At 42.6% G+C, this 15,142-nt stretch overlaps 1 protein-coding gene across 1 annotated transcript in view; it reads left to right on the top strand.

Moving 5' to 3' along the window:
• Nucleotides 1-8,105, top strand: part of ADGRA3 (adhesion G protein-coupled receptor A3) — a 47,159-nt gene extending 39,054 nt beyond the window's left edge. Inside the window, exons 15-19 of the mRNA XM_035112025.3 lie at nucleotides 1,874-1,989; nucleotides 3,023-3,146; nucleotides 4,503-4,648; nucleotides 6,320-6,415; nucleotides 6,532-8,105. Of these exons, the coding sequence (XP_034967916.2) occupies nucleotides 1,874-1,989; nucleotides 3,023-3,146; nucleotides 4,503-4,648; nucleotides 6,320-6,415; nucleotides 6,532-7,780 (1,731 nt within the window). The 3' untranslated portion in view covers nucleotides 7,781-8,105. The remainder of the gene's footprint in view (nucleotides 1-1,873; nucleotides 1,990-3,022; nucleotides 3,147-4,502; nucleotides 4,649-6,319; nucleotides 6,416-6,531) is intronic.
• The last annotated feature ends 7,037 nt before the right edge of the window (nucleotides 8,106-15,142 follow it).

Below are 15,142 nucleotides of genomic sequence, written 5' to 3'. Positions count from 1 at the left end.
AGAGGGATTATCTTTTTCTTCTGTGGGGCAATCTGTGCTACAATTCACTGACCTAGGTATGTGTGGACAAGTGAGTCCCTAAAATACAGTGGTACCTCTGGTTACGAGCACTTCAGATTACAAACTCCGCTAACCTGGAAGTAGCTGCTCCTGTGAACTTTGCCCAGGATGTGAACAGAAATAGTGCATCAGCGGCTTGCGCACAGTGGGAAACCCCATTAGCAAAAGCGTGCCTCAGGATAAGAACGGTTTCAGTTTAAGAACGGAACTCCGGAACGAATTAAGTTTGTAACCAGAGGTACCACTGTATTTGATGGTCACTAGCTCACAACAAACTATTTGCACGGCTGCCCTCAGTCTTAATGTACCCTAACAAGCTTCATGATAATTAGGAATAGAATTGTAAAGCAGTTTGGACACTGACACGACTATTGGAACAACAGATAATGAAAAATGACCGGAAGAATCAGAAATCAGGAAGAGCAAAATTTTATTAAGGAATGAGGAAAATACATAATTTATCTTAAAAACCATTGTAATCATTAGTAGGATTGGAATAACACAGTTTAATGTTGAATTTTGGATATAATGAAAATGTAAAAGATTTGGATTACTATAAAAGATGCAGGAGGAAATGGTTAACGAAAGAACCCCCAAAGGGGAGGAAGGAAGTTCAGGAGCTTCTTTGGAATCTTGTTTTTATGTTGGCTGTTGGAAAATTGATTGTAAAATTTTAAACTGAAAAAGTAAAAAACAAAACAAATAAGGAAAAGGAAGCAATAAGTTTCAAGTAATTTATAAGTATCCAAGTTCTTTACAGTAATACCTCGGGTTACGAACGCGATCCGTTCCGGAACGCAGTTCGTAACCCGAATAGTTCGTAAACCGAACGCAATGGGCGCCGCCATTTTGCGCATGCGCAAAGCGCGTTTTTTGCGATTTTTGCGCTTTGCGCATGCGCAGATCGCGCGCGCGCCGCTTCTGTGCACGCGCGCGGGGCAAAAACACTTCCGGGTTTGCGCAGTCCGTAACCCGAACTGTTCGCAAACCGAGGTGGTTGTAACCCGAGGTACGACTGTATTAAGATTGTGATTATGGATTATATCTTCTGTTTTGTCTTTGGATACACATTATCAGTGGGTCTCATAGTTTGTGTATAATAGTTTCCTCTTTGAAGCCCTTACATAAGAAAAGATAAAAGAAATCTATTTTTGAACTGGTGGTATTGACAAGTATTTTTTTAAAAAAACTTAAATCAATATAATCCCGCAACTGAACATTCTTACTCTTTGATTCTTGCAATTACATCTAATCCTTCTATATAAAGGAGCAGCCTACTTGCAAAAAGAAAAAGAAGAAAGAAACATTTCCTACTGTTCAGTTTATATTTAAAGAGGGAATTAGTTTCAAGCAAAATATAACTGTGCCACCTGGAGGAACAAAAATAAATATTATGTTACCTTCTCTGACAAAGATCCATTCATACGAATAAAATTTGACAAGAGTGTTAACCTGGTTAGTTTTAGGAGAGTGTCAGCTACCCCTCAGTTGTTAGCATCACTTCATAAATTTGGCTGTTACATGGTGCTGAGCGACTCATGCAGCCTTAATAATTTCCCCCTTTATCTGCACTATGAACCAGTCTTCTCTTTAAGGACTCCTGATCAAGGACTAGAACTGAGAACTACCAAAGGTGCTAGTGTGCCTTATTAAAGCTCAAATGGGAAGAGCTCTGTTCTGACTGTGCCCAGGTGTTCTGCTGTTCTTTTAATGGTTTCACGGGGCTGTTAGGGGCAGTCTGATTATAACAATCCTTACACCAAATACAGGTGTGTGTGTATGGATTAATCATTTGAATTGTCTTGTCTCTCAGGATTTGTCAGGGTATGCCCAGGCTGTTGACCTCTTACATCCAGTTATCTATGCCTCAGCTGTGATTCTCTTGATGTGCCTCCTGATGATCAAAGTTAGCTACATATACCATCACAGGTATCAAGATTTTTGAATTCGTACTGTCCTATCTAGACAAAGCACAAGTAATTAGTCTCGGATTGCTATATGTACACAGCAGTCCAGCACCAGAAATGTAGACTCAGGTTAAATTAGTAGGTGATGTCATGTTGGTTCGTTTGCTTCAAAGTATCAGGTAGCTGGATAATGGAACGACATGCCTATCAACCACCTTTTCATACGTTCATACCAATAAGAGTAGAATCTACTCCAGATTCATTCTCAATCTGTGTTATATTTTTCAACTTGCAGGGCTGTTTCAAACATACCTTTGGTAATCTCGGGGCGGGGGGGGGGCACTCTTTCTGCATTTACATGTATTGCCTGTTACAATCTACACTTAAAGGGAGTTGTTTTCTTTAAGGGGTTCAAATCCCCTCCTCAACCAAAACAAAATGATTAATCTGTTACTTAAACAACTTCCTTACAGGAAGCTACTGCATTCTGGGCCGCCGTTAGATGATGTATAAATTAGTGGGACAGTTTTTTCATATGGCTCAACAAAAACCAAATTGCTTACCCAATAGCAAGCAAATTATAAAACGTAGATTAACATCGGAATGGTAAATTTTCTGATTTATGCTACAATTCTAATAATTTATCCCAGTGTACTTAAAGAAGCCTTGGGGTTTCTTGGAAAATTCAGAGAGATCTCAGTAAGAGAGTAGTAACGACAAGCAAGCTTTCCTGAAAGTGCAGCTGTTAGCTGCATTTAGGGCACTCTGTTCACATTGGTTGATAAGGCTGAATAGCTATGACGGCTGTGGAAAGCATTCCATGAAGGCACAAAGTATTTAAATACTGATTTAGCTGTTAATGCTATATCCAGATGCATTTCCTAGGGAGGGCATTCCTCTGTGATTTGGCATTGCTGAATTCAGTTTTCATAATACAGACCCATATAGATTCAGGTTGATGCAACTTGCATGATTCTGGTTAAAAAATATATGCTTGTATAATTGAACATTTGAGCACTTGTATAAAGAATGGCTTTGCTTCTGTTGTTTAACAGTGTCATCAGGATCAGCCTTAAAAGTTGGCACATGTTAGTTAACCTCAGCTTTCATATTTTCCTGACTTGTGTGATGTTTGTTGGAGGCATTACCCAGAGCAAGAATGCTAGCATCTGCCAAGCAGTAAGTAAAACTGTGTGTTGAGAAAACTAATAAAAGAAATAGTAATAAAGAGCACTGGGTTGGGGTGGGGTGGGGGCAAGGATTTTGTCAAGAGCTGCTGGGTATTTTCCCATGGAGAAATATTAAAATTTGACAGTTGCCTATTGCCATGTTACAGAGAACTGCTAAAGCAGAAACAAATGTACAATTCTGGAATTTTGTTTCAGAGTATAATTTATTGAGGAATGCTGTTATTTAGACCAGTGGTTTTCAAATTTTCTTCCCTCAGAGAACTTTTCCCATATAAATTTATCTCCAAATAATTCAAGAATGCACACCCAGTCAAGCACACACAAGAATATATACATTGCAGGGAAAGCCGCTTTCAAGGTTTTTCCTTTGCGGTTTCTGAGATTATTGAGGGCCCCTCAAGACACCATCCCAGGGACCCAGGTGGCACTGTGGGTTAAACCACTGAGCCTAGGGCTTGCTGATCAGAAGGTCGGCGGTTCGAATCCCTGTGACGGGGTCAGCTCCCGTTGCTCGGTCCCAGCTCCTGCCAACCTAGCAGTTCGAAAGCACGTCAAAATGCAAGTAGATAAATAGGAACCGCTACAGCGGGAAGGTAAACGGCGTTTCCATGTGCTGCTCTGGTTTGCCAGAAGCGGCTTTGTCATGCTGGCCACATGACCTGGAAGCTATACGCCGGCTCCCTCGGCCAATAATGCGAGATGAGCGCGCAACCCCAGAGTCGGTCACGACTGGACCTAATGGTCAGGGGTCCCTTTACCTTTACAAGACACCATCCCAGTGATAATAAAGTTATAATCCATACAAAAAAGCACTGATTGCAAAGCACTGATCTAGAATTTAATCCAGTCAGGAATCATGCCCATTAGTATTGCAGATAAGTGGTTTCAGGAACTCTTCATGAAGCAATTTGTACTTTAGTGCCGATATACAAACACAACGTTGTAACTGCACTTTCCCATGTATACCAATATAAAGTACCCAAATGGTTCATTAAAGTTAAATGAGTAGGTGGCCTCTCAGAAACTGCAGCCTTTCAGCCAATTTGTATGTTTCCTGGGAATTAAATGTTATGTTTTGAACAGCCTGTTTTCTTAATAAATGGGGTGTGTAGTTGTGGTTCTCTTTCTTACTAGCGGTTATAAGGGCAATAAACAACCATTGCAAAACAAGTTGTCCAACCAAGAGTTAAAAATTATCTTGTCATAATTAAGCAAGTAGGTATTGGCTTAAGTTGGTAAGTAGGTTGTGGAAGAAGTGCTTGAGTGCCTGTGTGTGTGTTAAGCATACAATAGACCGTATCTCTCTTAAGCGAATGCATTAATTGTCTTATTGTATATTTTTCAGGTTGGGATAATTCTGCACTATTCTACACTTGCTACGTTACTGTGGACAGGAGTCACTTCTAGAAACATCTATAAGCAAGTCACTAGGAAGGCAAAGAGGTGTCAGGATCCTGATGAACCGCCCCCACCTCCTAGGCCAATGCTTAGGTAAGAAATATTATTGTTCAGCTTCTGCTTAAATTAGTGTGTTGTTCTTGGGATTTCTCTACTTTGAATGGAACTCTACAAGTTCTAGGTGATTATTAGTGAAAAACTGAGGAACATAAAAATGACCAGCATGCTCAGAGCATCTCCATGGGGGCCAAGTTTTGGGTATAACAGGGGGAGAGTAGCTTGTTGTTCTAGTGGTGGTCAAGATGAGATCAAAAAGCATATGTAAATATTTTAGGTTGACTTACTGCTTTCAATGTTTATGATTTACAAGCTAATGAAGATTATTTTTATTTATTTTAGAAGATTTCAGTTCCAGGATAGCGTTCAGTAAATATATAAATAACAATAAATAAGCGAAACACTACAGAAATAAGACAGTAAAATGAGCAGTTAAAATAAAGCCATGAAATTAAGCAGAATGGGTAAAACTGTATTCAAGCCAACTTCCATTATATGCTAAAACAGGTTGCAAACTGGATAAACTCTTGGTGTGCACTTCACCAGAAATTAGGGGGGGGGTTGGGGGGAGTGTATTCACTTTCTTCCAGCTTTAATTGGGGAGATCACCCAATTGGCTTCAAACTCTATTGGCTTCAGTAGAAGACTTTGCAGTCAGTCTGCAGCTGAAGGGGCTTTGAAGGTGCCACAAATGGCCTTGCTTTCTTTTCTCATTCAAAATCCCTTCTGTCAAGGGTTCAAAATGTGTGTTTAATATTTCATACAGATATTTCAGCCATTGTCCATTAAACTAGTTTAATCTGACTTTGTCCACAAGGTGGCAGAAACTGATCAGCTTTTTTCGAAACTCAATGGAACTTTATAGCCTCATTGTGTTAATTTGTCATACAAAATAATTTTTCTCTTGCACGCCTAAGAGAGCACAGGAAGTGAAATCCATTTGGAATATTCCTTGTATAGCTCTGCTTTTGAAGGAGCTGGGGGCAGACACCTTACCTCAGTGGCAGACCGTATGCTTTCTGGGCAGGATCAGGAAGCAGGTGATGGGAAAGATACTCACTTGACATCCTGCAGAACCACTGCTAGTCAGAGTGGGCCAGTACCTGAAATTGGGTGGAGAACGTTCTCGCACCAGAAGGCAAAATTCCCAAATGGGAAACCCTCTGGGGGCTTCAAGCCTCTGGCGTGCAGGGCCAGAGCAGTAAATGAACAGGTTACCTTTACCTTTACACACACTTGCACATCCCTCTCTATCCTGGGTCTAGGCAAGCAAGATGCATTATCAGAGTTCGATACATGCCAGCCAGCCAGAAAAACCCCAAGGAAGGTGCAAAGCAGTCAGAGAAATGGAGAAATGGTGGCCTACTTTCGACCAGCAAGTCTGAGGTTCCCCAACCCTGGTCTGAGAAAGCCAAACCGCTTCTCTCAACCCCATCCTCTCTCATCCATGCCTTGAGACTACACCGATGCATCTATCTAGCTGGCCCCGTACGTGGCATTTGGTAGCATTTCAGAAACAGCTACCTTGATGTCCCTGCCTTTCAGCTTTTAACCACCAGCATTTAAACTTTTTTGGAGGGGTGGGTTTACTGCTTTCCATGTGCTATCCCAGCCTAAGAACTGGGGCTAGCTTTCCAATCATACTATGGAGTTGGAGTGTGCCTTTAATTGTTGTAACTGCTAAGTGGCATCTGCTTTGTTTTTTAGGTTCTACCTAATCGGTGGTGGCATCCCTGTGATAGTCTGTGGGATAACAGCTGCTGCAAATATAAGGAATTATGGAAGCAGGCCTCATGCAGCATAGTGAGTATTGTCTCCTTGATAAGTATTTGGGTGGATATATTTAAGTGAAATCATTATTAAGAATAACATGAAAAGTGATGCCTTTCTCACATTTTGCTTCTTTTGTATTATTGCAGTTGTTGGATGGCATGGGAACCAAGCTTGGGAGCATTTTATGGACCTTCCAGCTTCATTATTTTTGTCAACTGCATGTATTTCCTCAGCATATTTATACAACTGAAGAGGCACCCTGAGCGTAAATTTGAACTTAAAGAGCCAGCTGAGGAGCAGCAGCGTTTAGCTACCAATGAACATAGCGACCTCAACCACCAGGATTCAATGTCTGTGTCGCTGGTTTCCACTTCAGCTTTGGAGAATGAGCACAGTTTCCATGCTCAGCTTCTGGGCGTGAGCCTCACTTTATTTCTGTACGTGGCCCTGTGGATTGTCGGGGCCTTTGCTGTTTCTTTATACTACCCCTTGGATTTGGTATTTAGCTGCTTTTTTGGAGTTGTGTGTTTAAGTCTTAGTGGTTTTCTAATAACACATCATTGCATCAATCGGGAAGATGTCCGGCATGCTTGGATCACAACCTGCTGCCCTGGAAGGAGCACATACTCGGTACAAGTTAACATTCAGCCCTCTTCCAGCGCGAGCGGGGCAAACGGGGAACCTGCCAAGTGCACCAATAGCAGTGCGGAGTCGTCATGCACTAATAAAAGTGCGCCAAGCTTAAAAAATTCTTCTCCGGGCTGTAAGCTGACCAATATACAGGCTGCAGCAGCTCAGTGTCCCGCAGGACCCTTGGCACTGAACACAGGCCCTCCTCTCGATAACAGCCTTACTGAGCACTCAGTAGACAATGAGATCAAAATGCATGTGGCCCCTTTAGAGGTACCTTTACGGACAAATGGGCACCCAGGTCGCCATCACAAAAACAGGAGTAAAGGGCACCGTGCCAGCAGGCTAACAGTCTTGCGGGAGTATGCTTACGATGTCCCCACCAGCGTGGAAGGAAGCATCCAAAATGGCATGCCCAGACCTCGTCAAAGTATCAGCGAAGGGCATTCAAGGAGCCGAAGAGCTTATTTGGCCTACAGGGAGCGACAGTATAACCAGTCTCAGCAAGACAGCAGCGGTGACGCATGCAGCACTCTTCAGAAAGGACACAGGAATACCGAAAAGACAGTGCCAACAAACTTCAAAAAGGATGTACTTAGGAAGCCCATAGTGGCCGAGCTGGAAGGGCAGCAGAAGTCCTATGGCTTAAATTTGGCTGTCCAGAATGGGCCACTAAAAAGCAGTGCCCAGGACGCGACATTACTGACTGCTGACAGCACTGGCAATATCAGGACTGGGTTATGGAAACATGAAACTACTGTGTAGTGACACTGGACATTATCCTTGAAAGGATTTAAATGGAACTTTTCTTCCATGGTATGAATAATTTTCCACAGTTTACAGACATGGGTACGTTGAGCGGGGAGTAGGAGAGAGCTGCCATTTTGAAATATTTTTTACTTTTTAAAAGTATATCTGCGACATTTTTGCAGAAGATCTGTTACTCTGTGAATCTTTCATTATAAGATTCTGTTTTGAGATGCAGAATTGGACAGTATTTTTTTTACATGTTAACATTCTCTCTCTTAGGTATGTCCATCACATTTCACTTTTATATTTAAATGTGTAAAATAAATAACTTTCTCTAAAAGCCATATGCACCATATTGGTTCAGACAGTTGGGTGGTGGGGTGTTGTGCCTAAAACCTGACATTTCAATTGCCGAGTAGAGACACACTGCCAAAATGCACACGAAAGCTCATACCAATGACAAACTTAGTTGGTCTCTAAGGTGCTACTGGAAGGAATTTTTTTAATTTTGTTTTGACTACGGCAGACCAACACAGCTACCTACCTGTAACTGCCAAAATGGTAAGTTCAAGGCTGGTGCTTCTATCCAGGACCTCCTTGCACAAGGAAAAAGAACACTATTAAAATGTTTCCAATTCAAAATTTTAAGGGCCCAGCACTTAACACATCCTGATCTAGTCGGGTTCTTTATAGAAAGTTGTGTGTGTTCTGTTAAGTTTGTACTGCCTCTCCCTCAATTGCAGAAGACAGCCAGAACTCATGTCATTCAGCACTTCTACTCGACAAAGTGAGTTTTCATTCAGGCTTCCTGTGTTACAGGCGTGTGCAGGGTTTTATTTAATTATTTTCACACCACACTTCCATAGGGAATACAGCAAGGCTGTGTACAACCTTACACAACATAAAAATAGTGCAACAACAGTAAAAAATCCATGAGTGACATGTCAGTAAAAACATCAGTAACATATCAATAAAAAACTGGCTGGCAAATGTTTAACATTCAGATTTCCCTTTAGCAATAACTTCAGAGTTAATCCTGGAGTTGTTGGTGAGTGATGTTTTGAAACGTGAAGTGTGAAACTTGAGATGTTAGGATGATGTACCTAAAGTTGGGATCCAGAGAGCTGTTTTATGCATACCAAAAAGCTTGGACATGCCTAGACAGGTTTTGACATTTTCCCTTTCCATGGAAGTTCGAAAACCACCCCTCAGTTTAAAAAGTTGTTTACTAAAGTGCAAGGGGACTGCTGTGCAAGAAATGTAAGCCCCAAATGTTGGACCTTATTATATTAATTCTTAAGTACACCCCTTCCTGTCATGAGAGTCTAGAGTAGCTAAACAATAAAAATCTAGCATTAATAATAAAGGTAGAATCACAAAATGAAATACAATACAATAATGACAATATATAATGTTCCCTCATTCTTCAGCTCCAAAGCCACTTAGATTCCAGTTTTGCTTCATTTTCTGTAAAGTTCAGTTCCAGAGGGATGATATCTATTGACAATTTTGAAAGCAGTAAAACAATTTTAGTAAGCAGGAGGGTTTGCCGTACAACGTCTTCATTCTGTCAGTAATTTTGTAATGCACGTTGGTTATATTTCCATTTTACAGAGCAAAAACTGAGGTTAAACACAAGAATGTTCAGTGGCTGAGGCTTTCTTTGATGAACCTAGACATAAAAGCTAACATTCTGGGCCACCCTGATGCTCTCCTAATGGATGCAATCCATTTCTATTGGAGTCACTTCTTCACTTAATTGAAGATAATGCATTATCTCTTTGTCTACCACCCAATCGTCCATCAAAACTTCATTTTTAATGACACTGTTTTACCTGGCTAAAGGGTGTATGTCTTTTGGTTTGAAAATGGAACACTTTTCATACAGCTCCTTTCTGCAGTAAAAATTCTGTTAACTGGGTCTTTCTTTGGCATCAGTTAAATCAATTTTGTAAGTGACCTGCCTCCCACCTTTGCAAGGACAAGTTATTAATGAATTCCCTCAACTCATATCCCTTCTCTATGTCCTTTTATGTGATCTCAGCTGAATTCAGAGTGCCTTTTTGTGTCTGTTCAGGGGAGCCTCTTGTTTTCATGGTCCTATCACATTGGGAATCTTGGTTAGTTAGGAAGTCGTACAGCATGCTTTTGTTTTAGCTCACCTGCATTTCTTGTTGAAATGTGCTCCTTTGCCTCTAATTATAGCTGGTACCTATGACTACCAATATTTTATGGCGTAAGGGTTCACAGATTACAGTCCACTTCATCAGAAGCATGAAGCATTTTCCTGAGTTACACATGGGGATGGGGTGAGATACTAAGCCAGGAGTGGAATAACAGTTCTGAACAGATCCTTATTTTCCCCCACCCTTGCAGGACAACTTTGACCAGTGGGCAGGGTCACTGGCCAAAGTTTGAAGGACCAGATTAGTGGTCCTTCAATATATGATGTCAGAGGTACAGCAGGTGGGAATTTATAAGGCCAGGGGGAAATGAAATGCATCAAGTACTGACCATGTTAATTATGTTATTAACTGACTATTGGGAGAACAGTTGGTAGCCCAAGCACAATTTGTGTATAATTAACTTCTAGTTGGCATACTAATATAGCTTGACCAAAATTGTAAGTTGCCACGAACGAAAGCATAAAATAGTAAACGTATTTTTAAATATTGAAGAATCAGTGCTTTTGATCCTGACATGTGGGGTTCCCTCTGCAGCTGTCTGCATCTTTCCCTGGTGATCTGCTCACATGATATGGGACGCTGCAGCAGGAAGGGAGTGACGGCAAGAACTGCTTATGGGGGAGGGTCATCCTAAACACATGTAACTAAAGGAATTCTTCCTTGCTCTACTTATCCCTGCCTCTGTCCTGTTCTTCCCTTGATTCTCCTATGATCTACTGTATATTTATACAGTAGATAATAAGCCTCTCGGCCCAGAGATCTGTTCTCTTGTCTGTGCTTCTTGATACACCATGGCACATGGGTAGTGCTACATACTCTTTCAAAGCGTGCTTAAAATGTGCAGCAACTACAGTTCATAACTATTTAGAACAAAATGGGATGACCAAAACCTAATGCAGACACACCGGTTTGGAGTCCAGAGTTTTGAGGTCTTTGACCCCCTTTGAGGTAAGGTTCATAATAATGAGTGCGGACAAAAAGCCCTGCTCCCTTGTTCCATTTTGCTTGAGCAAGGCAAGTCCATCAGTCCTGAATCCACAAACTCAAAATACGGTAGGTTGTGTCTGGCAGGAAAGATTGAGAAATCCAGTGGCAATTTCCACCAGGGATAACCATCTTTGCCCCCAGAGGATGCTGGCCAACTTTCCCAAGTCTTGGCAAGGTGTCACACTAGTTACCTCCCAGGTGTGACATGTGCTTGGATTGGTCAAAACATGTCAGCTGCCACTCGATCCAATGCAGGTAGGAAACCCTCCAAATTGGGCTGTTGTCTTTCACATTCTGTCATGAGGTCCCTCACCTCAGGGCCCATAGGAAAACCCTGCAATTGACCACCTATGCGAGGGGTCAGCAAACATTTTCAGCCGGCGGCCAGTCCACTGTCCCTCAGACCTTGGGGGGGGGCAGGATTATATTTTGAAAAAAGAAAATGAACAAATTCCTACGCCCCACAAATAACCCAGGGATGCATTTTAAATAGAAGGACACATTCTACTCATGTAAAAACATAATGATTCCCAGACTGTCGGCGGACCGGATTTAGAAGGCGATTGGGCCGGATCCAGCCCCCGGGCCTTAGTTTGCCTATCCATGACCTGTGCTGTGTTACTTGCAAGGAGACCATAAGCCTGTTTGTAAGTAGCTAGGCCAGCCTAGGTAGATTTGAGCTAAAGAGCTGTTACTTTCCAGTTTACTTTGTCCTCCTCTTTGCCTCACTTTTTAAACGCTTAATAAAACTTCATATAATCTGGTGTCATGGGCTAGGAGTCAGCTTTGCTGAACAGCAGCCTGAAGGGGGAGTGACTCCCACCTGTAGCTGATCAGGTGCTGATGAGAACCAGCTGGCTTCAGCCTTCTTGAGCAGAGCTTCCAGCAGCAGTCAGATGCTGCAAACAACACTTGTATTTTCTGGTCCTACTTTGCTGCTTCCTGCTTGCCTTGACCCTTGGCCCCTGACCTTTGGATTCTCTGACCATGTGGATTGCACATGTTCGCCTGCACTACTAGGACTGGACCTGGCTTTGGATACTGACTGCCTCCAGGCAAGTACACCTCAGATACTCTTCTGGTAGGCTGGCTCCTACTCCACTGAGCTCTACATGTTCAGCACAAGGTTATGACATTTGGCTGCTGGGGTCTGAAGTGTGTTCCTGCCTAACTAGGGTTCAGGTCATCTGCCATGTGTCTATCTGCTGGGTGTATGCTATCAGAGTAGGGAAGGCAGTCGGATGCTAGGGCTGGGCAACGTATTGATACATCATCCAAAACCGATTGGAAGTCCAGACCGCAATAACGAGTTTCATAAAGGCAGATTTAAGAATCTCTCTTCAAAAGATCTCTTTCGAATATCTTGCTCAGTGACTGGGATGTATTTTATTTTCAGCATGCCAATATTTTTCTTTGAAGTAAATTCTGTAGGATGTAGCCAATGAAGTTTTACACAGGCCATTGAAATTTACAGGCCTAAATTAATTGCATCCATGAATTTCAGTGGGTCTACTCTAATGTTGGATGCAGCCCTATGTTCTTGTTTAGGCTTAGTGATTTGCTGCCTTGAGAGCCTCTTAAGTACAAATAACTCTTTGTTGGTTTGGGGCCAGTGATTGTGAAAATGCTGGCAGACTGTGCCACAGGGAGCATGCTCAGGGATTGAATAATGCAAAGAGTTTGAGATATGGGCTCCACTAACTTTCGTTGCCAAAGATTGTCATTTAAAGATGCACACTGAAGTTGTCATTTAATGTTTAAACAGTATTAGTTTTCCCAAGCCAAAGCAATCATTCAGGTATGCAGAGCTTAAAGTCATATATGACATAAGGTATAGGGCAAGTGGGTGTCGCTTGGCCAAAATGGCACCATGGGCAAAAATATGGCTCCAAAGTTTGAGGTTCTCCACCTCTTGCTGAAATTCACATTCAAGAAACTTCTCAGGCCACCCTTTGTACTTGCCTGTTTTGTGGCCTGAAGACATAATTCCTAGAAAAACAGTTTGATGTGTATAATACAATAATAATAGAGCCACTAGATGGAGCCATCAGGAAGCACATGAGATTTGACAGATATTTTGGTCACTTCCTTCCTAACAAGATGAGCATGATCCCGCCAAACTTAAGCATTACGCAGTCTCGCTGGTTTCATTGGAAAATGTTTTAAGTATCTGCCGAATTCTCCCATTAACTGAAGTTGTTAAACATGCTTTGAGTGATCATGGGCCACAGAAAACTGCCTTTCACTGAATCTGACCAATGGGTTCGTCCAGGGCAGCATTGTCTAGACGGCAGAGTTGCCCCTTTCCCTCTTAGGGGCCATAGGTGAGTGGCAGAGCATGTGCTTTGAATGCACAGCATCTCAGGGTCAACTGGGTATCTCTGCCTGAAATTATCAATTGAGAATAGCTGCCAATAGGTGTCAGTTATACTTAGCTATACGGGAGGCGCTGTGGTCTAACCACAGAGCCTAGGGCTTGCCGATCAGAAGGTTGGCGGTTCGAATCCCCGCGACGGGGTGAGCTCCCGTTGCTCAGTCCCTGCTCCTGCCAACCTAGCGGTTTGAAAGCAAATCCAAGTGCAAGTAGATAAATAGGTACCGCTCCGGCAGGAAGGTAAACGGCGTTTCCGTGTGCTGCTTTGGTTCGCCAGAAGCGGCTTTATCATGCTGGCCACATGACCTGGAAGCTGTACACCGGCTCCCTCGGCCAATAACGCGAGATGAGCGCCGCAACCCCAGAGTCGGTCACGACTGGACCTAATGGTCAGGGGTCCCTTTACCTTTACCTTATACTTAGCTAGATGGACCCAGTGGTCTGAGTTGGTGTAAGGCAGCTTTCTTTGCTCCTTGCACAGAGCAAATAGCCACAATTGCTGAGGGCAAAAGCTCTCCCCCCACTTGAGATTCCCAACAACTAGCATACAGAGACTTACTGCCTCTAACACTGGAGGTATAATGTAGCCATCCTGGCTAGTAGCCGTTGATAGCCTTTTCTATGAGGCAGGCAGGTGTATCGAGAGTTGTGGAAGTGGTTTGAATACACATGAGTTACTGGTATGAATATTGAGCTGTAAAACACACAGTTCAGAAAAGGTCAGCAATGAGGGAAAGGCCACTGAAAAATCAGGCCTGCTTTCATTCTTAGCTTCTTTCTCCTTAGTTATCTCTTAATGGGTTGCTTTCCAATATGGATTTTATGATCTGCAAAAAGGCTTTCTTTGCTCACTCCTTCTCTGCCTCTCTTGTCCATTGTACCTAAATATCCACGAGCATATAAATTGCAGAGAGATGGTGGGAAGTTAAACACGGGTTGATTTGACTGTGTGCAGCTGCAGCTGTTATTTCAGAGGGTGCAACAAAATTGGTTCATTAACCATTTGCTTTAACACGGTTGAGTCAGCCGTGGAGGATGTAGTTTCTCAAATTGACACAGTCAGTGGTTGTAAAGATCAGGGAAGTAAGGCAATGGGATAGTTTCCTGGAGTTTATTTAAGTGTCCTTGAAATAGCGTGTACATTTTTAAAAAACAAAATTTGAGGTGTGTGTTTGTGCTGCTCCCTTCATCCATTCAAAAGTGGGTGGGAAGTGGCTGAGAATTACGAAGGTAACAAATTAGGACCCTGCAAGAAATGGGGAAAAAAGGTTGTCTGCAGCGAGAGAGCCTCCCAGCTGGGGGAGGGGGGCAATTGCACCTGTTTTCTCCCTGTTCCTTTACACCAGGCACCCCAAACTTCGGCCCTCCAGATGTTTTGGACTACAATTCCCATCTTCCCCGACCACTGGTCCTGTTAGCTAGGGATCATGAGAGTTGTAGGCCAAAACATCTGGAGGGCCGCAGTTTGGGGATGCCTGCTTTACACGCTTTACACAAGCACAAATGCACACGTTTTTCTTTTTGTTGTTAGGAGGGAAGTTGCCCCCTTTATATAATTTACTTCTGCAAACCACTGGGTTTCCTAGAGCATTTTGAGACTTCCGTCTTTTGTGTGGAGAGCATGGTGGCATTTTGACTACATAAAAAAAAAACTTCAGCGCTGCATCAACATCAACCGTTGTATATCTTGAAAGCTGAATGTTTTCCCTACAGATTACCGTAGAAATATTTTTAAAAGCTGCGGCACTGAGAGATGCTTCTGTCTGACTGTATTGCTCTTCTTCAAACGCATAGAGGATTGCAGACAGCTGCTTGCTTAGATTGTCTGGT

Source organism: Zootoca vivipara, chromosome Z1 (genome assembly GCF_965207765.1).
Source record: "Zootoca vivipara chromosome Z1, rZooViv2.hap1.1, whole genome shotgun sequence".
Lineage (NCBI taxonomy): Eukaryota > Metazoa > Chordata > Lepidosauria > Squamata > Lacertidae > Zootoca > Zootoca vivipara.
The sequence above is the reverse complement of the archived record's forward strand: the minus strand, read 5'-3'. Positions and strand labels throughout refer to the sequence as shown.